General features: G+C 39.4%; 1 protein-coding gene across 2 annotated transcripts in view; it reads right to left on the reverse strand.

The window, feature by feature from the left end:
- The window catches only part of LOC134358990 (adhesion G protein-coupled receptor A1), a 608,347-nt gene that overhangs the window by 351,744 nt on the left and 231,308 nt on the right, over nucleotides 1-25,295 (reverse strand). For both annotated transcript variants that reach the window (XM_063071754.1, XM_063071753.1), the window contains exons 6-7: nucleotides 24,836-24,999; nucleotides 8,908-9,121 (exon numbers count right to left, since the gene is read on the reverse strand). In XM_063071754.1, the coding sequence (XP_062927824.1) occupies nucleotides 8,908-9,121; nucleotides 24,836-24,999 (378 nt within the window). The remainder of the gene's footprint in view (nucleotides 1-8,907; nucleotides 9,122-24,835; nucleotides 25,000-25,295) is intronic.

The following is a 25,295-nucleotide window of genomic DNA, read 5'->3' on the forward strand; positions in this document are numbered from 1 at the left end:
AATAGCCGTTTAAAATAATCAGCACTTTTATGTGTTATATGGTTGTGATTTGTAGTTAGGTGTCTTTTCAATTTTGCAGGAGCCATTGCTGCATTTTTAAGTTGTTTGCCACAGACTAGGCACAATGGAATAAGACAACTTGGATCAACAGTCCATGTAAAACTCATTGATAAGTAGCTTTTATCGTGAAGATGGGCATTTTTGTGTCCGTTCTTCCACTAGTGCAGTGAAATTACTCAAGATTGTAGTTCAAAAATTGCCATATTGGACCGCCAGACATGTCTGTAAAACGCAGGGGTTAATAAAATATAAAAATATAAAAGTCCATTCAATGTTGGAAAACACACTTCATGCTCTTCATCAGCCTATCATCCTCCCCTCCGTTCAATACAGCACTCACCAATTATCAGCCTACCGTCCTCCCCTCTGTGCAATACAGTGCTCACCAATTATCCATGGCCTCTCATATCTCGCATCAAAAACTGAGAATGGATTCAACAAAATAATCAAGGTCCATACTGCCATACTGGCCTGAGAGACCTTTAATGGGACTGCTAACAGGGTCAGTCCCCACCACTATGAGAGCCAGTATTGTGCATTGCATGAAGTTCAAAAAGACGACGTTTTTTAAAAAAGCTTGATCTCTCACAGAACCCTAAGTGACCTCTTGCAGAGCGTTCAGGTTCCGCTGAACCCCAGTTGAGAGACACTGGTCTAAAGTGAGTGAGACAAATTTGAGGAGATGTGAGGAGCAAAATTTCTATTGAGGGTTGTGGTTGTGTGGAGGAAACTGCCAGAGGAAGTGGTAGAGGCAGATACAATTACAGTCTTTAAAAGATATCTGGACAAGTACTTGGATAGCAAGGGAGAAGTGGAATAAATGTCTAATGCTGACAAATAGGATTAGGCTAGATAGTCCATGTCTGTGCAGCACAATTCTATGCTACTAATTTGACTGTTATATCAGTACCTACAAATGAAAAGTCAAAATGCAGATAGGGCAGGAATAGCAACAGAATCAAAAATCATGTTCTATAATTATGGACTGTTCTTCTTAAATCCCTGAAAATTTCAGAGAGTGTCCTCCCCCTACCTAACATCATTATCTAACATTATTCACACATCAATAATCCACATATTGTAAGAAGGAAGATTATGCAAATGATTGGCTTTAATATTTGAAAAGGATTGCTTGCAACCTGCTGTCCTCATCCTCAAATAGGTTTTCAAACCACAGTTTGCCCATTTTCTCCTTTCTGTTCATTTATTTTTATTTCTGTTTTTATAACCACTAATAGATTGAATTCTCTCACCAATGGGCTGATGTTTGAATTTCTATTTTTGATCAATAAATTCACAAAATTGCTTTGTGCAGATTGCACTTGGAATGACAGGTTGGTACAGAGATGAAATAGCGATCAAGCTATCAATCTTAATGATTAGCATTCTATTTTTAAAACAGTTTTGGAAATGATGTTTTAATTCTGTATCTATAGCAACAGGTCTCACCCACTAGCAACACATATTGAAAATTTCTGTCTCCCTTCCTATGATGTCCAGGTTTCTTGGTTATCTTCCCAAATTATTGTTATGTGTTTATCAGAAGTGAGACTTCTCATCAGAATGATGGATTCACGTGATGATTGTTTGGTGCCTGCACTTGTAACATTATTTCAGATTTTATAAAATACTTACTGATATGAACATAAACTGATGCGTCATAAGTTAATACAAATCTGAAGTAAACAGCTGAAATAATATACCAGATAAACATGTCAATCTTCGTTGATCCAGCCAAGTGCTTTTGCATTTTTAAATATAATTTACTTTGAAAGATATCTTCTCCCACATGCACTCCTGATTTAAGTCAAAAAAGTCGGGTCCTATTCTTAGATTATTATTAACCACTAGGCAATAAACAAAAGATGAATGACATCTGTGCTTTACACTTTTTAACCACTGTAGATCAGACATTAAATGAGTCTGCATGCTAACCCCTTTTATTTACTGTAATTACTTCATTATTTAATAACAAGATCACAACAATTAATTTGATTACATCAGTTCAAAAATTCATGGTGGGAAACAGACTGCAACTGTGTTTTAATGATATTCTGACAGCCATACTGTGCTGCTTTTCAGACACACATCTGTTATCCAATGTTGATCCATTCTAGTAATCTGTCTACAAAGTTCAAGTTTGGTTTACTGTCATCTGACTGTACATATGTACAACCAAATGAAACAACGTTCCTTTGACCACAGCCCACCACAATACATATAGTATCACACACAGCACTTAAAACAAAATATTCCCAAAATAAGTTAAAGCAATATCATTCAAAATTATCTATGAGCCAATGCAGGCAAAATTCCAGAACCAGAGTCAGGTTTAATATCACTGGCATATGTTGTGAAATTTGTTAACTTCCAACAGCAGTACAATGCAGTACATGATAATATAGATAAAAAGTAAATCAAGTAAGTACAGTAAGTATATATATGTATATTAAATAGTTAAATTAGAAATCATCCAGAAACAGAAATTATCTTAGAAAATAAAAGTGAGGTAGTGTTCATGGGTTCAATGTCCGTTTAGGAATTGGATGGACACACAAGCAGACCACAATGCACGAAGTTAGCCATGCAACTAATCAGTGTGAGATATCCTCCCCTCTTCACAATCAAGTTTCTGAAATGATGACCAATCAGCCAAATGATAAGTATATAAAGGTCAAGCGTTTGGAGGACACACCACAATTAACAGTGCACTGATGATGTCTCCTCGTATGGTGACGATACGTTTGCAATTGAATTGGCGAGATCAGAGAACAATTCAACGAACCATAATTCAAAATGCATCTGAAGTGCACAGCACGGGTAAAGAGTAAGACAGTACAATAAACAGTAAAGTTTGCTGACCGAGTAATGAGACCTCGGTGGGGGCTGGGTATACATTAGACTCATAGCCTGAGAGAAGAAGCTGTTACCTAATCAGGCATTCCTGGTCCTGATGCTCCTGTACGTCCTTCTTGATGGCAGTGGGTCAAAGAGATTGTGGAATGGGTGGTAAGGATCCTCAATAATGCTTCAGGCCCTTCATCTGTAACGCTTCCAGTAAATGTCACAAGTAGGGGTCAGGGAGACCCCAGTGATCCTCCTGGCAGTTTTCACTATCCTCTGTAGGGTCTTGTGTTCTGATGCCTTGCAGCTTCCATACCACACAATGATGCAGCCAGACAGGACAGTTTCAATGGTGTTCCTATAGAAAGTTGTTAGAATGGGGAAGCTTCGCATGCCTCAATTTTCTCAGAAAGTGTAGACGCTGTTGTGCCTTCTTAACTAATGAGGAGGCATTGTGCATTCAGGTTAGATTGTCCATTATGTGCACACCAAGGAACTTTGTGCTCTCCACCACTGAGCCATTGATGTGCAATGGGAAGTGGTTGACCTCCGCCTGCCTGAAGTCCACAATCATCTCTTGTTTTGTCCACATTGAGATTCATGTTCTTGGTCTCACACCATTTGATGAGCCTCTCTACTCCCACTCCATATGCTGATTCATCACTGCTGCTGATGAAGCCAACCACTGCTGTATCATCAGCAAACTTGATGATGCAATTCAGAATCAGAATCAAGTTTAATATCACTGGCATTTGTTGTGGAATTTATCATTTTGCTGCAGCAGTACAATGCAATACATAATAATAAAAAGTCAATAAAATTGATGTATTAAAATTTAAATTAAGTGCAAAAAGAGAGCAAAAATAGTGAGGTAGTGTTCATGGGTTCACTGTCTATTCAGAAATCTGATGGCAGAGAGGAAGAAACTGTTCCTGAAATGCTGAGTGTGTCTTCAGGTTCCTGTACCTCTTCCTTGATGGTAGCAATGAGAAGAGGGCATGTCCTGGGTGATAGGGGTCCTTAATGATGAATGCCACCTTCTCGAAGCATCACCTTTTGAAGGTGTCTTGGTGCTGGAGAGGCTGGTGTCATTAATGGAGCTTTACAACTTTCTGCAGCTCTTTCTGATCCTGTGCAGTGGCTCCTTCACACCATACGGTGATGTAACCAGTTAGAATGCTCTCTACGGTACACTTGTGAGAGTCTTTGGTGAAGTATCAAGTCTCCTTGTTTGAGGGCCAAGTCTGAGCTGGATCTGGCAGTGTAGTCATGAGTCAGCAGTGCGAACAGCAGTCAGTTGACCACACAGCCCTGTGGGGCAACAGTGCTCAGCATGATGGAGCTTGAGATATTGCTGCCAGCTCGGACTAACTGGGGTCTTTCCATTAAGAAGTCCAAGATCCAGTCGCGGAGAAGGTTGTTGAGTCCAAATGAGGGCTGTTTGCCCAGAAACCTCTGAGAGATGATCATGTTAAACGCCAAGCTGAAGTCAATGAACAAGATCCTGGCATATGATGTGTTGTTTTCTAAGTGGGGCACTATGGAATGGAGGTCCGAGGCTATGGCATCATCAGTGGACCAGTTTGAGCAGTAGGCAAACTCGAAAGGATCCAATGTAGCTGGAATGTGGAGTTCTATATAATCCATTACCAGCCACTTGAAGCACTTCATGATTGATGAGGTCGGTGCCTCTGGGCAGTAAATGTTTAGGACAATTGCCATCACTCTCATGGGCACCAGAATGATGGTGGTAACCTTGAAACCTGCAGGGATAGTGGACTTCTGCAAAAAGAAGTTAAAGATGTCCATTAAGACCTCTGTTAGCCCAGCTGAGCAATCTCTCAGCATCTGACTAGGTATATTGTCTGGACCCACAGCTTTGCTTGGGTTGACCCTGGCTAGAATCCTCCTCACCTCATCTGTGGCCAGCAAGCTGCCTGCTCCTTAGGGGAGAGGGAGCTTTACTCAATGTCACATACGTCATTCTTTCAAATTGTGCATAAAAGGTACTCAACCTATTAGAAAGGGAGGGGTCACTGTCATTGATTTTCAGGATGGATTTGTAATCTGTTATAGTTTGTATATCTTGCCACATGTGTGTCTGGTGTCAAAAACTTGTACTTCTTGGTTGGCTGTGGAAAGCTGGCAGTGGAGTCTGTTAGTGATGGAGGAAGGTTGCTGAGCACAGCAAAAAGGGAGAGAGATTTTGTATTTCTGCTGGTAGTAATCTTTAATGTAGATCTTCAAATGAGAACCATATTATTCTTGCCTCTGTGCACCATCGCAGCTCAAGTAAAAGTCAAAGAAAACCTCACTCTCATTAACTGACATGGAATGTGACCTTCATATTTATTCAATGTGGGCAAAACAGCAATGACAGCAAACCCAATATGACATAATTGATTACTTTCCTTGCTATTTTGTTCAAATAGCAAGTCCATTTAAATTATAGATTCTATTGAGTGCATGTTATTGTCCAGTAATGGAAATGTTATCTGAAACAGCATTTGGCGTGAGATGAAGATGATGGAGAAAGCAGCAAAGATTTCACAGATACCATTGATATTGCTGCATCTCGTACAAAATTAAATCAAATCAAGTTTAGTTATCATTCAAACCATACATAGATACAGCTGAACCAGACAGCATTCATCTGGAGCCAAGGTGTAAAACATTCTAAATAGCAAGCAAACATTCAAAAATAGCAAGTAACTAATACAAAACAGCAAGCAAAGAAGCATGTTCACTCAAGAAAGATATATAGCCCAACACCCTGAGCAACAACTGTCTCAAAGCTCCTGTGACCTGGCTTTGATTCTGATCTCTGGTACTATCCCTATGTAGTCTTCATGTTCTCTCCGTTACTGTGTAGGTTTTGCCCAAATGCTCTTATTTCCTCCCATATCCCAAATATTTGCCGGTTGTTAGATTATCTATAAATTGCCACTCATGTAGGGATGGCAGAGAAATCTTGGTGATGTTGATGGGCATGTGTGAGAGAAAAGGTTACAAGGAAAGAAACGTAGAAACAGAATTGATAGGATGCTCTTTGAGAGCTGGTATTGACTTGATCGACTGAATCTAGAATTGGCTTGAACACCAGAAACAGAGGATAACTACACTCAGTCCCATAACCAATTATCTTATTTTAAGTACTCTTTATCTTGTTATTTCATGTCCTTGCTATTTATTGCTATTTATTTATGTTTGCATTTTCAGGTTGTTTTTCATTGGCCCTGTTTATAGTTACTGTTCCATAGATTTGCTGAGTATGCCCACAGGAAAAAGAATCTCAGGGTTGTATGTGGTGACATGTATGCACTCTGATAATAAATTTTACTTCGAACTTTGAATGACTCCCTCGGTCTAAAGAAATATGAAACAGTAGATACTATTTGAAAAACTTGAATTGAGAAGTTTCAAATCAAAACTGAAGCCACATGTGATGCCCCATTCCCATACCTGCAATCACAGAGTTTGAAACTAAGTCAAAGCTTCAGAACTCCATTTAGTTCATTACTTTTCCTTGATATTATTACACGTCACCAAAGACTCTCAACCCACTGGAGTCATTTCGCATCCATACTTTACTCAAATGCTTTATTTAATCCAAAATGTCTAATGTCTTTACAGCTTAGTGTCCAGCAGAGACGCATCTTTGAAGTCTTAATGCTATTCTACATGTGGTGGAAAAGGCTGGGAGGGACATTAACACAAGAGGGAGTGCTGCTGCCTCACAGCTCCCAGGACCCGAGCCTGTATAGAATTGCCTTGTTCCCTGGGTACTCTAGTTTCCTCTCACATCCTAACAAAATGCTGGCAGGTTAAACAATCACTGCAAGCGATTTCTGCAGCTGAGAGGAAAAACAACCCGAAGGAGAATTGAATGGCATGTGAGAGAGCATGTTGTAAGATGACAAGGGGAAGTGGAATAGGACTGATGGGATTATTCTGTTGGCCATCAACAATCATCCAATGGGCAGACAGCCTCCTTCTGTGCTGTAATAATTAAAATATCAGCCATAAACTGACACTATCTGTTTACATAAACAATCTGCATATGTCCATTTTGTCTGTTTCTTTAAAAATTGAGCAAGGACACATACATTTCCTTTTTAGTTACTTTGAATTATAAGAATCCTGTAAATAGCTGGGAAAACTGCAGAAAAGTGCAAATTTTTGATCTATTCAGGCTGCTGCCAGCATGACCTGCAGTTTTGTTATGCACACATATTCATAACTATTCCAGACAATCACAAGTTGTAAATACAGTATTTCATTTCCACAACATTTCACACCCCACACATTTTTACAGAAACCTGCTGTATCCAGTCTTCATCCCTTTATCTTACACCAGACTGGGTTTCTGAACACGTTATAATTCAGCTATTGCGATGAAAGTTTGGATTACTGCATTTCAGAAATGTAAATCAGTAAGATGTCTTTGTCCTGATCCAGATGGGTCTAATCTTTTTTCCTACTGCTAGAAAAACGAATCATCTCATCAGACAACCTGATGCTAATCCTTGGGAAACTAGCTACTGGCAAGGGTAAGTGTCAGCCAGCAGCAGTAGAGAATTCTATAGCGAAAGCTGCTCCAAATAAAAGATTTCCATGCTGAGCTGCTCTTGATGGTCAGAGTAGTCTAATCTTTTCATAGAAAAAATAAACTATTATTAATCTTTCACTTCAAAATTGACTGCTATCTGTGATACTAAATATTTTAGACCACAATTACTTTACGGGTAGAATAGTGGCAATGCCACTAAAGTCGCTGGCTGACAGTTCCAGTAACCTGGGTTCAAACCTGACCTTTGGTGCTGTCTGTATGGAGACTGAATGTTCTCCCTGGGACTGCATAGGGTATCTCCCACTTGCCAAATATGCATGGGCTGCCCCACGTGTATGCCAATACAACTGGTAACAAGGTAAGGTGAAAAGCTCTAGGAGGAATCAGTGAAGGAATGAGGCTTCACTATCAGCCAGGCTCTGCTTTGATGGGACAAATGGTTTCCTTCTATGTTGTCAGGAAAGATGGAAAAACTTCAGTAGAAAAGTCATAAAATTACAAACTACAGTACTTCTTGAAGAGAGAAATTGTGAAGTTTATAACAATCATCAATGTACAATTAATTCCATTTTTAATATAAAGCAACCCAAAATATCAGTTCTGAGAAATGCCTGATCTGAATTCAGTTTAATATCTTCCTGACAAAAAACTGCTACAAAGATTAGATGTTCAGATATACAGATAGTGTTAATTCAATTCCCAGACCAAATATCCAGTCAAACAATTGCAATATACACTTCTGGAAAGGGGCACAAACATGAATTTCAGATGCTCTTTCTTCACGTTGTGACCTGATAGATTCGGACCGTGTGCAATGCGCAATTTTAATTGAAGAGCGAGTAACAAATGTTCTCATATGAATCATAAAATAACTCAATTGAGGAAACTTGCATCCTTAATTCAATGACATCTACAGTGTCATTTGCAGCAAACATTTTAACAGAGTTAGCATATGAGCAAGAGTTCAAATGTGTTTATTATATAGATTTATGCAAAAATGTATCTATCATGTTTGTCCTGGATGAATTGCTAAGTCTCCAAGTTTAACATTAAATAAAGATCAGAGTGCAAACCATACAATCACATGACTTTTTGGCACCGTCTTTTAAGTTATTAATGTAATCAGAGTTCTAAATAGTTTAAGGATGCCCAGAATATTAAGCAATGGGAAATCTTCATTCCATCTGTAATCATTTTCCAATCCAGAAGGTGGCAGTCACTACTGAGAGCATTGTATTTGAGTACCACACTTCTTTAAGTGTTCCAAGCCAAGGCATAGACTTTACAATATTGAATTTAAATGGAATTATTTACAGCAATATATGTTCTGAGCTAGGTTGTAATAAAACAAAATACTGTAATAAGCAAAGGTGTATCAGAAACAGCAAGCAATTTAATTTTAAATCAACAGCAAACACAAAGGATATTCTTACCTGGTTATTAAGCAACAGTCATGAATCATAACTGGTTCAACCAATATTTCATTATCTTCATCTGTTACCATTACTTTTCCATTATGTCGCCATTCAATTTGCATTGTTTTATCCACATATGTTGCAGTGCACAGAAACAGTAACCGATCCCCATGGAATACGATTTGACGGTGAGAGGGGATCATCTCAAACAGAGGCAATTCCAAAGGGCCATCTGAAAATTAATAATTGTATATGAACACAGTGAATAACTCAACTGCAGACTAAACCAGGTGAGAGTAGCAAGCAGGCCTCATACCCTGATGAGATAGAGCCATGCCTGTCCTAGCATGTGAAGCCAGCTTCAGCAGACTGGGGCAGATGAGGTCTACAGTGAGATATAATGGCCAGGAAGGCAGTTCTGCAACACTTTGTGAAGAGCGAAAGGCATGACAAGGCACAGAGAAATCATGGTCATCCATTGCTACCAAGGAAGATCCCAGTTTGTGACGACTGCTCATACCTCTGGACCTGAATTTCTGAGACAAAGAGAGTGAAACTGGTCCAATGCAACAGCTTTCTCATTTTAAAAATTCACCTGCACATCTCTCCTGTCATCATTGGATACGACAGACAACCAACAACATGTCATGTTAAACACGACAATTTTCATTGTCATTGGACAGATTACTTGTTTTTACATATGTAAATTCATATTTGGAGTATTGTAAGCAGTTGTGGACCCCTTATCTTAGAAAGGGTGTGCTTAGATCTTTTGCATTGGACAAGATCCAGAGGAAGTTCATGAGAATGATCCCAGGAGTGAAAGGATTAACATACAAGAAGCATTTGATGGCTCTGGACCTGCACTCGCTGGAGTTTAGAAGAATGGGGGGAGGGTGGAGTCTCATTGACACCTATCGAATTTTTGAAAGACAAGGATAGAGTGGTTTCTATAGTGGGAGAGTCCAGGTTCAGAGGTACAGCCTCAGAATACAAAGTCATACCTTTAAACCAGAGATGAGGAGGGATTTTTTTTAGTCAGGGGATGGTGAATCTGTGGAATTCATTGCTGCAAATGGCTTTGGAGGTCAAGTCATTGGGTATATTTAAAGTGGCAGAAGACTGGGTCCTTGATTAGTAAGGGTGTCAAAGTTGTCGGGGAGAAGGCAGGAGAATAGGGTTCAGAGGGATAATAAATCAGTCATTATTGAACGATGGCACAAACTCGATGGGCTGAATAGCCTAATTCTGCTCCTATTGTATGTCTTTTGTCTTACATCTAAATTCACTTCTTCTACAGAGTCATCTTTCTTGGTAACAATGCCTTCTTTAACATCATTAATTTTACCATTCACAATTTTTTCATCAGACCCAATAAAAATTATTGTCTTATCAGTTGACTGTACAATGCATATAGAAGTTATTCATTTATGAGAGGTGAATTTGCTAACAGAACCGACATTTATTCGATCAATCACACAAGGCCACCGTGAATACTTGAGCATCCTAGTGATTGCACGTGCCTGTATCATGGGTGCTTCTCAGGTAGACTGACCTGGTGGGACCCAGCTCCTCTCCAGGGGGTTACTGAACCAAACATTAAATAGGAAGTTATTCACTTGGATTTTGAAATGCGATTAAGCATTTTCAGGCAACAACCAAAAAGAGGCATTTATTGTCTGTCTCTATATCGCATTTTGAAGGTGCTGCTGAACTGTTTTGTTGAGCCAATACAGCTTATATAGTGAAGGTATCATTTGCAATGAAGGTAAAGGACCCTGTCATCTCAATGGGACTGAACTTGCTGCACTATCCCACCCAACATGGGACCTTATATCGAAAGTCTTTAAGGAGAATCTCCATGTCCTCGATTTCAAGGATAAATTTTACCTAATTATCTGAATTTAAATTTTCAAGGGGTTGTGGGAGTGGAGAGTTTCATATGCAGGTCCTTAGATCTTTGGATGCTACTCAAGCAATAATATGAAAATTATGCTACTGTATTCCTAAGACAGCATTGAGGAGTCTTTCAAATAAAATCAACCCAATTCAAAGCTTTTGGAGAGCAAACAGATTAATCTTTGTCACGAAACTCAGGCTAATCTGAATCAATTGAGACTTCAGATCAGCCATTTAGGGATACTGAACAGCATATTGTTTATTCAAGTATTTAAATACAGTGGATTCCAGTTCATTGGGCTATCGAGGCAGCCGTTAATTTGGGATAACTCTTCAAGAAGAAAAAATAATTGATTAGGTAGTCTGGATTCCCTTCATTTATTTGACACACTATGCTGCTTATTTGGGATAGGAGACTGCTGCCGAACACTTTCTAACCTGCATCAGTTGTACGCACTTGTGTGGCCATTAGACTCTACATCGTTCTTTGAGCAAACGGTTTTGAAATAGCATCCATTGCATGTGTTTATGTTCAAAAACCAGTGATTTTTGTCACTAATAGTTGGGGAGAAATAAGCAGTAAGGCAATTTAGAACTGTTTTGCTCGCTGCAGGTTTCAAGCATTCTGGCTTCAAGATGCCAGAAATGGCTGGGAATGAAGATGAAATGATTTTACAACTTCAACAATTTAGGAAGTACAAAAAATTTGAAGGTATCAACCATCATCTTGAATGTTACAATGAAAATGAAGATTTGGAGGATGCAATCTTCAAAAGCATTGTATGAATGTGGTCCAATAGCTATTGGACAAGCTATTGGTGATAGTCACTCCTAGGAATTTGTTTTAGCCAGCAACACATGCATCACCCTTTTCCCTTTAGTTTTCCTGTTTCGCTGGTATTGATGTAGTGATTGTTGTCATGACACTATGTTACTAAGCTCTCTATCTCCTTCCTGTATTTTGACTCTTCATTATTTGAGATACAGTGGTATCATTTGCAAACTCGTAGATGGAGTTAGAGCAGAATCTGCCCATGAAGTCGAGAGTATACAGGGAATAGAATCATAGAACCACAGAACATTACAGCACAGAAACAGGCCTTTTGGCCCTTCTTGGCTGTGCCAAACCATTTTTCTGCCTAGTCCCACTGACCTGCACCTGGACCATATCCTTCCATATACCTTTCATCCATGTACCTGTCCAAGTTTTTCTTAAATATTAAAAATGAGCCTTCATTTACCACTTCATCTGGCAGCTCATTCCACATTCCCACCACTCTCTGTGTGAAGAAACCACCCCCCCCATGTTCCCTTTAAACTTTTCCCCCTTCACCCTTAACCCATGTCCTCTCGTTTTTTTCTCCCCTAGCCTCAGTGGAAAAAGCCTGCTTGCATTCACTCTATCTATACCCATCATAATTTTATATACCTCTATCAAATCTCCCCTCATTCTTCTACGCCCCGGGGAATAAAGTCCTAACCTATTCAACCTTTCTCTGTAACTGAGTTTCTCAAGTCCCGGCAACATCCTTGTAAACCTTCTCTGCACTCTTTCAACCTTATTAATATCCTTCCTGTAATTTGGTGACCAAAACTGAACACAATACTCCATATTTGGCCTCACCAATGCCGTATACAACCTCATCATAACATTCCAACTCTTATACTCAATACTTTGATTTATAAAGGCCAATGTACCAAAAGCTCTCTTTACGACCCTATCTACCTGTGACACCACTTCTAGGGAATTTTGTATCTGTATTCCCAGATCCCTCTGTTTTACTACACTCCTCAGTGCCCTACCATTTACTTTGTATGTTCTACCTTGGTTTGTCCTTCCAAAGTGTGATACCTCACACTTGTCTGTATTAAACTCCATCTGCCATTTTTCAGCCCATTTTTCCAGCTGGTCCAAATCCCTCTGCAAGCTTTGAAAACCGTCCTCATTGCCCACTACACCTCCAATCATTCTATCATCAGCAAATTTGCTGATCCAACTTACCACATTATCATCCAGATCATTGATATAGATGACAAATAACAATGGACCCAGAACTGATCCCTGTGGCACACCACTAGTCACAGACCTCCACTCAGAGAAGCAATCCTCCACTACCACTCTCTGGCTTCTTCCATCGAGCCAATGTCTAATCCAATTTACTACCTCTCCATGTATACCTAGCGAGTGAATCATCGTAACTAACCTCCCATGCAGGACCTCGTCAAAGGCCTTACTGAAATCCATATAGACAACATCTACTGCCTTCCCTTCATCTACTTTCCTAGTAACCTCCTCGAAAAACTCTAATAGATTAGTTAAACATGACCTACCATGCACAAAGCCATGTTGAACCTCCCTAATCAGTCCCTGTCTATCCAAATACTTGTGGATCCTGTCTCTTAGTACTCCTTCCAATAATTTACCTACTACAGACGTCAAATTTACCGGCCTATAATTTACTGGATTACTTTTAGAGCCTTTTAAACAATGGAACAACATGAACTATCCCCGAATCCTCTGGCACCTCAGCCATAGATACCGACATTTTAAATTTATCTGCCAGGGCCCCTGCAATTTCAACACTAGTCTCCTTCAAGGTCTGAGGGAATACCCTGTCAGATCCTGGGGATTTATCTACTCTGATTTGCCTCAAGATAGCAAGCACCTCCTCCTCTTCAATCTGTATAGGTTCCATGACCTCACTACTTGTTTGCCTTATTTCCACTGACTCCATGACAGTTTCCTTAGTAAATACAGACGCAAAAAACCCATTTAAGATCTCCCCCATTTCTTTTGGTTCCATACATAGCCGACCATTCTGATCTTCAAGAGGACCAGTTTTATCCCTTACTATCCTTAGATGCCAGTAATTCTACAGCTTATGTCTAATCACCATCGAAGGAACATCTTGCTACTTAACTTTTAGGTCAGAAGGCCCAGGACTGTTGAACCCATCCATTCATGAAAGGTCAGTGTTAGAATGAGAACAGTATGAAAGTGATGAAACTAGTACCTTTAGGAAGCCCTGTATTTAATTCTAGATTGGCAGGCATGGACTAAAATTGACCAAAATCCAACCGTCTATGCTTGGAAGGACCAGGGCCTTTTCTAAAACAACACTGATAAAAAGAAATGCTGCAAGCTGAAAAAAGCTGTGGGGAAAGTCATTTTCTTTCACAAACAAGTTTAACCCAAGGACATAATTTACATTATCTACATTTTCCACATGTCTGGAATTACAACAGAGAAAAAACTTTACAAGATGCTGACAAAATCAGAGCTCCTCCTCATTAAAACAATTTCTCTGTGAAAATGAATAACAAGGTTGAATTGAGTTAACAAGCATGACTTTCATCAGAATAACCTGGGTGTGAAAGGAGTAATCACAAAGGGTGGAGTTGGCATCAATTATTTTTGTGATCTCCATATTACTAATAGGTGATTTTAGGACAAGCCTGAACAATTTGCAAAGTGGAATGCCCCGTATCTTAGAGGCAAGTACATTAGGGACAGACACATGGTTGAATGGAAAATGGTGGACTATGTGTGTGGGAAGGGTTAGATTGACCTTGGAGTAAGTTAAAGAGTTGACACAATATTGTGGTCTATAGGACCTGTACTATGCTGTAATATGTTCTATGAAATTTCAGACAGGTGTGATCAACCCGTTATGACAAATTAGGAAGGGGTGGAGAGAGGTTGGAGGTAATAGCATTGTTGGGTCATCCAATTATGAGCAAGCTGAAGTTAGTTAAGAATTAAAAACTTTATCAGTGTACAAAATTTGGGAATATTTATAGTGTTACTTAGTTGCACTAAACTTTCAAATGTAAGGCATGGGTAATTTCAATCATTCGCACTGGACCAAATTCTAATAAAAGGTATCAGGTGAAATACTGATCGTAGTCAAAGCAGCAAGACAGAATGAAACCTTAAGCAACGATTCATTTTGGTATCTTCCCCATTCTTTATTTGCTTGTATAAAGATACAGTACATATATCTTTATTTGATGAAATTCTTGAAGCTGGTATTCTAATACAAGTTTTATGTTTGTTATGTTATCCTGAAAGAATGATTTTTCAGCTTTGCTAAAATAATTCCCTCCAACCACAGTACATCCTTCTCCAAAATTTGCATGCACACATTCTAAATGTTAGTAAGTGTCAAAAAATACTTGTTAGTAATTTCAAAGCAAAGTAGTTAGACTTGTAGTGATAGGATGAATACAACCAACTGATAAAATTAGTAAAGAATGGGTGTTATTTAGGTAAGTTTTCCCCACAGGCTTGTACTGGACCTGAGCAATTTCTGATATACATTAACAACCTACAGGTGGGCACACCAGAAATTAATCCAAATCACGCTGGGCATGCAGTAATTCTGTGCACAAGCTGTGAAATATGGAAGTACAGGACTCTATCATAGATTTAATAGTTAGCTCCACCACTGGACATCATATGGGTGAGGTGTCAGAACGGCCTTCTTGGGATTTCTCAGCACTACACTGGGGAGATCACTATTCAGCCTGGCTAAGAATCCCATACCTAGCAGAGGTCATTGGAGCAAATGCTTTGGAGAAGGTAATTTACCTTTCCTTAAATTCTGTTTATCATTTTTGTTCTTATATGCTTGTGTGTGCTTTTAAGTAATTTAATTTAAATTCATCAGATTTTTTATTTATTTCAATTGCAATGATTTTAACTGTCTCTAAATAGCAGAAATATTCAAAATAATTTACATTAGTGTTAACATTGACAGCAAATAGGACCCCACCCCAATCATATTTTTAGGGGATTCAAGATCTCTCTAGGGTAGGACCTGCATACTAAGGCACATATCTCTAAGTGCCATCTGGATTGTGCAACAGGACTCCAAGATCACATGACTTGATCCAGTAAGCGCAAGAATGTGGAGACCTGGGTACCTTTTCTAACTGAGGTAACCAAATTAGCATGATCCGGTCATAAGTTCTCAGCATGTAACTGTCACAGAAAAGTAATGACAATGGGATAGACTTCTGGAGAACATATTATCCTGGTGAAATTGGCAGGCATTTGCAAAAGGAAATTATTTACTGAACTGTGAAGTGTTATGTCTTGATAAGAAATATGAGGAGAAGCAATAGGAACTACATGAAAGAAGTTCAAGGCTGCAGGAAAAGGGATACAAAGGACATGTTCACATAAATCTTTGAAGGTGGTGAGTGAAGTTAGCACAATTATATAGTATTCTTGGCTGCATTCATAGTGTAAATAAGCAAGAAATTACGCTAAACATTTTTAATCAGTAGTAAGGCCCCAACTGGAGAACAGTATTCAACTATGTATACAACATTTTTGAAAGGATATTCTATCCCTGGAGAGATTTACAGGAATTTTGCAAGGGGTGAAGTGAGGAGAATGGAGAAACTCAAGATGACCTCTTTAAAGTACAGAAGAGATCAATGTTGTACAGAATTGTTAACGTATTTCTCTTTTGCAAAGCATGTCCCTTCAGACAGCAAGGGCAAACTTGAAAATGCCAGTCTCCTTTCACTTTAATTCTTTATGTTGCTCCCATTCTGACGCTTCTGTCTATAAGCTCCTCCAATGAATCCCAGCAAACTTGAGGAACAATACACTATTGAAAATCTTGTCATATGAGGAGTGTTTACGGTTCTGGCCTGGACTCACAGAAATTCAGAAGAACGAGGGGCAATCTCATTGAAACCTATCAACTGTTGAAAGGCCCTGATGGAGCGGATGCAGGGAAGATTTCTCCTTTTGTGGCAGAGTCTAAGGCCTCAGAATACAGGGATGTCCATTTAGAATGGAGGTGAGGACGAATTTCTTTAGCCAGAGCATGGTGTATCTGTGGAATTCATTGCCACAGTGGCTATGGAGGCCAAGTCATTTGGTATATTTAAGGTAGAGGTTGAAAGGTTCTTGTTTAGTCTGGGCCTGAAGGGTTATGGCGAAAAGGCAGGAGATTGGGGTGACAGCCATGATGAAAAGACAGAGCAGTCTCGATGGGCCAAAGGGCCTTATTCTGCTCCTATTTCTTATGGTCTTGTGGTCTCACCTCTGAATTGGCACATTGTAAGTCCTAAATTTAACAATTGCTCATAACTAACTTCCCCTAATAATAAAAGCAGAAAATGATGGAAACGTTCAGTTTATCAAACAGCCTCAGTGGAAGGAGAAACAGAGTGAATGTTTGAGATCAAAGTTCATCAGAAAGAAAAAAAAACAGCTTTAAGTTGCAGAGAAGAGGGTGCAATGGATAAGACAAAAGAAAAACTCGTGACAGTGTGAGGCCAGGTTAGCTAAATGGATAACTTATGGTAGTCATCCTACTGCTGGGCTCATGGGGGCAGAATATGAACAAAGGAGCATAAAAGTTTGTAAAATGCAGGTCTGTGGGATATGAACTACAGGTAAGGTTAAGGGAGAAAGACTGGGCCAGGGTCGTAAATAGATAATGTTGAATTGGTTATTTCTGATACAAACAGAGAAAGCAAATTACCTGAAGTTATAGAATTCAGTATCATCTGGAAGGCAGCAAGATATCCAGATGGAAGAAGTGTTTCTCTTCCTCAGGCTTACATTTGGTCTTATTATAACAATGTGGGCAGCAGAAAAGGTAGATCAGAATGGAACTGAGATGGAGAATTGAAGTGGCAAACTGAAATCTCAAGAGTTTCCCATAAGAACTGAGCCCAGTTTTGAAAAGCAGTTATCTATACAGTTCAAGACATAGCTAAGGAGTTGGTGCAGGGACGAAGGCTTTACATTTTTTGATTACTGGGTTCTCTTCTAGGGAAGGCGGAATCTGTACAGAAGAGATGTTTTGCACCTGAACTGGAGTGGGACAAATATCCTAGCAGGAAGGTTTGATAGTGCTACACTTTGGGGTGGTGGGGGGGTTAAATGAGAGTTGCAAGGGGATGGGAACTAAAGCGCCAGAACAGAGAGCATGATTTAGAGGAGCAAATTTGTAGAGAGATCGCAGACTATTGCAAGAAACATAAGATTGTGATGGTAGGTGATTTTAACTTTCCACATGTTGACTGGGACTCCCATACTGTAAAAATGATGGATGGGAAAGAGTTTGTCAAATATGTTCAGGAAAGTTTCCTTAATAAGTACATTCAAGTCCTAACTAGAGAGAGTGTGATACTAGATGTCCTATTAGGGAATGAGACAGGGCAGGTGATAAAAATTTGTGCAGGAAAATACTTTGCATCTGGTGATTATAATGCAATTAGTTTATGGAAAAGGATAGGTTATGTCCTCAGGTTGAGATTCTAAATTGGAAGAAGGCCAATTTTTATGGTCTCAGAAAAGATCTGGCAAGTGTAGGTTGGGACAGGTTATTTTCTGGCAAAGATGTACTTGGTAAGTGAAAGGGCTTCAAAAGTGAAATTCTCAAGAGTACAGAATTTATATATTCCTGGCAGAATAAAAGCAAGGATAACAGAATAAAGGCAAGGGGAACCTTGGTTTTTGAGAGATATTGAGGCCCAGGTTAAGAAAAAGAAGGAGGTGCATAGCAGGTATAGGCAAGCAGGAACAATTGAGGTACTTGAGTAAAATTAATGCAAGGGAACACATAAGAAAATCAAGAGGAAATGAAGCTGCTCTAACAGGTAATGTAGAGAACCCTAAGGGCTTCCAAAGATATATTAACAGCAAAAGGGTTGCAAAGGACAAAATTGGTCCTCCAGAAGAGTAGTAATCTATGCATGGAGCAAAAAGAGAAGGGGGAGATCTTACATGGATTTTTTTACATTGTATTTATTTGAAGGCAGTCGCAGGGTCTATAGGTGTGAGGTAATGCAACAGTGAGGTCATGGCCCCTATACAGATTCCAGAGGAGAACCACCTTTGCTATCTTGAGGCAAATTAGGGCAGATAAATCCCCAGGGCCTGACAGTATGTTCCTTTGGACTCTGTGGGAAGCTACTGCAGAAATTGTAGGGGCCCTAGCAGAGAAGTTTAAAACATAAGACCATAAGACCATAAGACAAAGGAGCAGAAGTAGGCCATTCAGCCCATCGAGTCTGCTCCGCTATTTTATCATGAGCTGATCCATTTTATCCTATTTAGTCCCACTGCCCCGCCTTCTCACCATAACCTTTGATGCCCTGGCTACTCAGATACCTATCAATCTCTGCCTTAAATACACCCAATGACTTGGCCTCCACTGCTGCCCGTGACAACAAATTCCATAGATTCACCACCCTCTGACTAAAAAATTTTTTCGCATTTCTGCTCTGAAAGGGCGCCCTTCGATCCTGAAGTCATGCCCTCTCGTACTAGACTCCCCCATCATGGGAAACAACTTTGCCACATCCACTCTGTCCATGCCTTTTAACATTCAAAATGTTTCTATGAGGTCTCCCCTCATTCTTCTAAACTCCAAGGAATACAGTCCAAGAGCGGACAAACGTTCCTCATATGTTAACCCTCTCATTCCCGGAATTATTCTAGTGAATCTTCTCTGTACCCTCTCCAACGTCAGCACATCCTTTTTTAAATAAGGAGACTAAAACTGCCCACAGTACTCCAAGTGAGGTCTCACCAGCGCCTTATAGAGCCTCAACATCACATCCCTGCTCCTATACTCTATTCCTCTAGAAATGAATGCCAACATTGCATTCGCCTTCTTCACTACCGACTCAACCTGGAGGTTAACTTTAAGGGAATCCTGTACGAGGACTCCCAAGTCCCATTGCATCTCAGAACTTTGGATTCTTTCCCCATTTAAATAATAGTCTGTCCATTTATTTTTTCTGCCAAAGTGCATAACCATACACTTTACAACATTGTACTTCATTTCCCACTTCTCTGCCCATTCTTCCAATCTATCCAAGTCTCTCTGCAGACTCTCCGTTTCCTCAGCACTACTGGCCCCTCCACCTATCTTCGTATCATCAGCAAACTTAGCCACAAAGCCATCTATTCCATAATCCAAATCGTCGATGTACAATGTAAAAAGATGCAGCCCCAACACTGATCCCTGTGAAACACCACTGGTAACCGGCAGCCAACCAGAATAGGATCCCTTTATTCCCACTCTCTGTTTCCTGCCAATCAGCCAACGCTCTATCCACGTATGTAACTTTCCTGTAATTACATGGGCTCTTATCTTGTTAAGCAGCCTCATGTGTCACCGGCCTTCTGAAAATCCAAATATACAACATCCACTGCATCTCCCTTGTCTAGCCTACTGGTAATTTCCTCAAAAAATTGTAATAGGTTTGTCAGGCAGGATTTTCCTTTAAGGAATCCATGCTGAGTTCTGCCTATCTTGTCATATGCCTCCAGGTACTCTGTAACCTCATCCTTGACAATCGACTCCAACAACTTCCCAACCACCGACGTCAAGCTAACAGGTCTATAATTTCCTTTTTGCTTCCTTGCCCCCTTCTTAAATAGCGGAGTGACATTTGCAATCTTCCAGTCCTCCGGAACCATGCCAGAATCTATCGACTTTTGAAAGATCATCGCTAATGCCTCCACAATCTCCACAGCTACTTCTTTCAGAACACGAGGGTGCATTCCATCTGGTCCAGGAGATTTATCGACCTTTAGCCTATTCAGCTTCCTCGCTGTGACATATTTAGTCACGGGTGAAGTGCCGGAGGATTGGAGAGTAGCTAATGTTGTTCTGTTGTTTAAGAAAATCTCTAATAATAAGCCAGGAAATTACAGGCTGTTGAGTGGACATCAGTAGTGGGAAAGTTCTTCGAAGGTATTCTAAGGAACCAGATATACAAGTATTTGGATAGACAAGGACTGATTAGGGATCGTCAACATGACTTTGTGTGTGGTAAGTTATGTCCAATCAATTTATAGAGTTTTTCGAGGAAGTTACCAGGAAAGCTGATGAAGGCAAGGCAGTGGATGTTGCCTACATTGAGTTTCAGAGGCACCTAACAAGGTCTCACATTGGAGATGGGTCAAGGCGGTTCATTCTGTGGAAATATGGTGGCTGATGGTATGGGAGTTGAGGATTGGGAGAACTCTTTCCTTGTTGTATTTGCAAACACAGAGAACGGAGCCCAACCAAGGCTGAGTTAATGGCTGGCTGCTGTATTTTAATGGAATTAAAATAAAATGCAGACCCTAGAGAACTCAGATAGAAAGCACTGGAAATACTCAGCAGGTTAATGGGTGGATTTGATGGAGAGGTTGTTAAATGTAAGAACATTACAGCCCTCCAGACTTAATATTGAATTCTACAAATTTAGGTCACTTGTCTGCTCTGTATTTGAACCCGCCATTTGAGGTTTCGCTGTCTGTGGGCATAGCTGACCTGCTAGGCTTGTCCTGCATTTCACATTTTTGTTGGTCTTCTCACTTTCCAATTGCTCCCAGCAATCCAAGGACTGGATGATCTTCACAATTTGTCCCCATGGAACCCTATCCTGTTACGCAATTTTGGTTCCATCCTTTCACAGACATTCTCTTTGCTATCTCCACCCTAGCTTTTCTCCATTTCTGCTGACTTTAAATGTTAACTCTATCTCTCCACAGACTGGTGTCTCACTTGCTGAATATTGAGATTTCTAAGATCTGCGTTTTAAAAAAAACCATTAAAATAAAATATTGTACCTAGCAACGCACTAACTGAAAGATGTGCTAATTTAATTGTAACATTCAAAGGAGAATTAAGTAAATATCTCAAGGGGAGAACAATTATAGAACAAGGAAGTAGCTTAATTGGATAGCTATACTCTCATGGGCTGTATGATTCTGTGCTTTTATTATTAAGCAGCATTGAATGAGTGAGATTGTGGAGGTCATGAGCAACAGTTGGGTTCAAAGTTCAAAGTTTAAAGTACATTTATTGTCAACGTACATATTCTTATGTCACTGAGATACATCTTCTTGCAGATTATACACTAGAATAGCAGCAACATGTTACCACATTATACAATAACACTTTTCTTAATCAGAAAGAAAATAGTTCAGAATTCCTTTATTTCATTTGGCTATTTTGAGACAAATGTTCTTGGTATCCTGTTTAGCAACCTGAAGATCTCCGTGCTTTGTTAAGTTTTGCAGCAACACTGAGAACAGGTAAGAAGCAAACTTTGGTAGAATATGTTATTGGTCATGGGAAACAGTACAATCTCCTCAGGAAAAGTAAAATATTTCACAATGTCACTCCTGGCTCCTGTATGCCCAAATTGTACCAATGGAAACATTCATGTAATTCTTTCTAATGCAATGCAGGATACACAAACTTACTTCAGGAAACCTTTCTTCATTCTGCAAGCAGCTTAATGAACTGGAATTGATTAACTCTCTGTGAAACGGTCAGCATTTGATTTTAATGCAACAGAAATTCTGCAAAATATGCTTTTTTAATCTGTTCTGTGGTCCCAGGCATGATATTTTGCATCTCGTAAAATTGTACTCTGCTAGAATACAGCCAAACAGGAGGATTCATATTACACAACATGTACTAGTGAATTACATGCAATCAACTATTCAGCTTTGGGTTTTAATTTATTCATGTCAAATTAATCTGACACTTACAATTTTGATTGCAGTCACACCATTGCTTGATAAAGATTTCTGCAGGATCTGACCTCCATAAACAAATAGTGAGGGATAGCAAGTCAATTTAAATTATTAGATAAGTTGCATTGACACTTGCAAAACTAAAACATTTAATTACTCTTAGCTTTATGATTTATCTGTCTGAGGTACACAAAATAGTTATAGTGTTTAAAGTTTCCACCTGTCCTATCCTAATGTCAAAGTATTCAAAATGCTGATGTAGTGAACAATTGCCAACTGGGCTTTGTACTTACCCAAAAGGCATTTAATCACAGATGTACAACATCAAACCCCAAAGTGAGTGTCATGCCTTTGGCTTACATCTGAACAAATCTACATCTGTTTTGCATTCTTTTGGTTTCTTTCACGGAGAACTACTGCTTCCAAACACAAATCACTTGCACTTCACGAATGAAAGACAACCTTTGGAAACTGTAAATTTTGTGCCACAAGGCATTCTCTTCTTAAGTCAGATTTCACCTCCTGGAGAGAAATGTGCAGGCAATGGCCAAGGTAGCTGGCAACCAGCCAAACTCTGCATACCATGAGACAAGGGAGAATTTAAATCTGTCATGCCATCTTTAGTCTACCTTGGAAACCCAAGATATCTATTGGGCAGTCTCTGTGTATGGAATTCTGCTTGCCATCTGGCACTGATTACAAAATTGGGAGTCCATGCGTATTTGAAGGATCGGACTGAACTCCAGTTTGTACTTACCTGCAGGTTATAATTACAAGTTATGAAGAGGCAAGGGGATGTAAAAGAGTAGGTCCCGTAAAAGAGTAGGTCCCATTAAAGAGTAGGTCCCTATCCTAGTTTTAAATTTCCAGGTTAAAATCAGATCTGAGAGCTGCTTTGAATTGTGCTTTGCCAACACACAGAACAGTTTCCGTTAATGCATTTTGTACGATATTCTACCCAACTTAGTGAAAGTAATATCTTAGCAGAGAAAAACATCAAACATACTTGTGCAGTAAAATATATTGCCCTTGTTGACTTTGTTGAAATACATGATTTTATATATTAAATATCTTTTTTCTCCAATACCAGAAGTTGTAGCTTAATATATCACTTCTCTACAAATGTCAGTTTTGTCAGTGTGGGTAAGAATGCAACATGCAACTGCATTAACATGATGAGGTACTAAAAATAAAGTGTACCATAAGCTACAGCTCATTAATAATTACTCATTAATAACTCCTGTACTATGGCAATGAGTAACCAATTCATTAGTCCTAGACACATTCTAATTAGTGAGAAAAGAAAGCAAAGATCTGTGAATAAAAAAGTAGCAAGTTCAAGGTATAAAAAGACAGACTTTCTTGGGAAGCATTTGAGACTGAATGCCTTTTTGGCAGCCAGCATACACAGAAAGGATACCTAAGAGGATTATGAAAGGGAAAGCTTATAAAGGTTCCAGAATATTTAATATTTTCTCTTAGCAGGTTTCAATTGTGCCACATATATAGAAATTCAGCTGTTGTGTAGACTCTCAAGAAGATATGCATTTCTTGGGCTGCCATTCAGAATGCTCAATGATAGAACCACTGGGAAAGGTGGTAGTGAATCTCTTGAAAAAAATCTCTGTAGGTTTTTTAATATCTTAATTAATTTCTTCCTGGTCAAAGAGAGAGAGATACAGATGATTCAGGCTGCAGGATATTGGCTTCAATTAACCTCAAGGTCAAGACAAGTAATTGATTTATTCCGGCAATCCCAAAAACAATTCACTTTGCCATCTTTCAGTCTAATTTCTTCCACCTCCATTATGATCAAGAAAGGGTACACATTCACTAAGTTTTCTAAGCAAAACATGGGCTTCAATATACATTAATCTCTGCTTGAAGTCTGACAGTATTGGGTAACATTTCAGCCAAATTTCAAAGTACCTTAACAGATATTTTCTTAACAATCATATCTACAAAACAGTGATCTTTGCGCCCATAAGTAAATGACTCAAAGAACTGACAAGCCATTACTTTGAATACAAACAGCATCTACAGCTACTGGCGGGTACACACAGCAGGGCTGTTGTCTCAAGTTCCAGCCACCTGAGTATAACTCTCACCTCCGGTGCTGTCTGTGCAGAGTTTCCACTTACTGTCTGTGGCCAAACATGTTTCCTCCAGCTCCTAAACACATCCCAGTTAAGGTGTGGATTGTGGGTTCACTGGCCACTGTAAACTGCTCCTAGTTTGTAGGGCAACAGTAAAATCTGGGAAGAGTTAATGGCAATGGAGACAGATTAAATTAAAAATCAGATTAGTGTAGGATTATTATGAGTGTTTAACAGTTGGCATGGGAGGAAGGGTCCTTTTCTGCACCAAATGACTGTGTGATTCGATGGTGCCAATCCAGGAGTTCCCAACCTTTTTTATGCCATGGACTCCTACCATTAACCGAGGGGTCCGTGGCCCCAGGTTGGAAACTCCTGCTCTAATCTATCATTATCCTCACAACCATGACAGTCTTTTGGTGAATTTTGCACTTACCACACGTAAGCTCGTTCTCTTTCAAAGTTCTGAATGGTCTTCCGCGTAATGGTGTTGGGTAGACGCACGAAGTGTCATCTGCTATGCGAACTGAAAAGTTTTTGGCCCACTGTAAGACCCATCTGAGGTTGCAGTCACACATTAGAGATTCGGTACTAAAGTGCCTGCAAGAAATTGAATTAATTTTAATGTTAGGCCATATTACTTCTGAGTAGATACATGGCACACTCTAAAATTAAAATATGCACATTAAGACTACACTCAATACAATATTTCAGTAAATGATACTATCTGGCCTCTAACTTTCAGTCACTTAATTTTTGCAAGTTATTATTATTCTTCCAGGGCAAAGTTAAGACCACACCCACAGCACTGCAGTTTTGTTCTCCATCTTTGGAGGTGTATATTTGCATTACTTACACCTCTTTAAATAAGGCGGTGATTAGGAGAATGCCCAGCA

Source organism: Mobula hypostoma, chromosome 19 (genome assembly GCF_963921235.1).
Source record: "Mobula hypostoma chromosome 19, sMobHyp1.1, whole genome shotgun sequence".
NCBI classification, from domain to species: Eukaryota; Metazoa; Chordata; class Chondrichthyes; order Myliobatiformes; family Myliobatidae; genus Mobula; species Mobula hypostoma.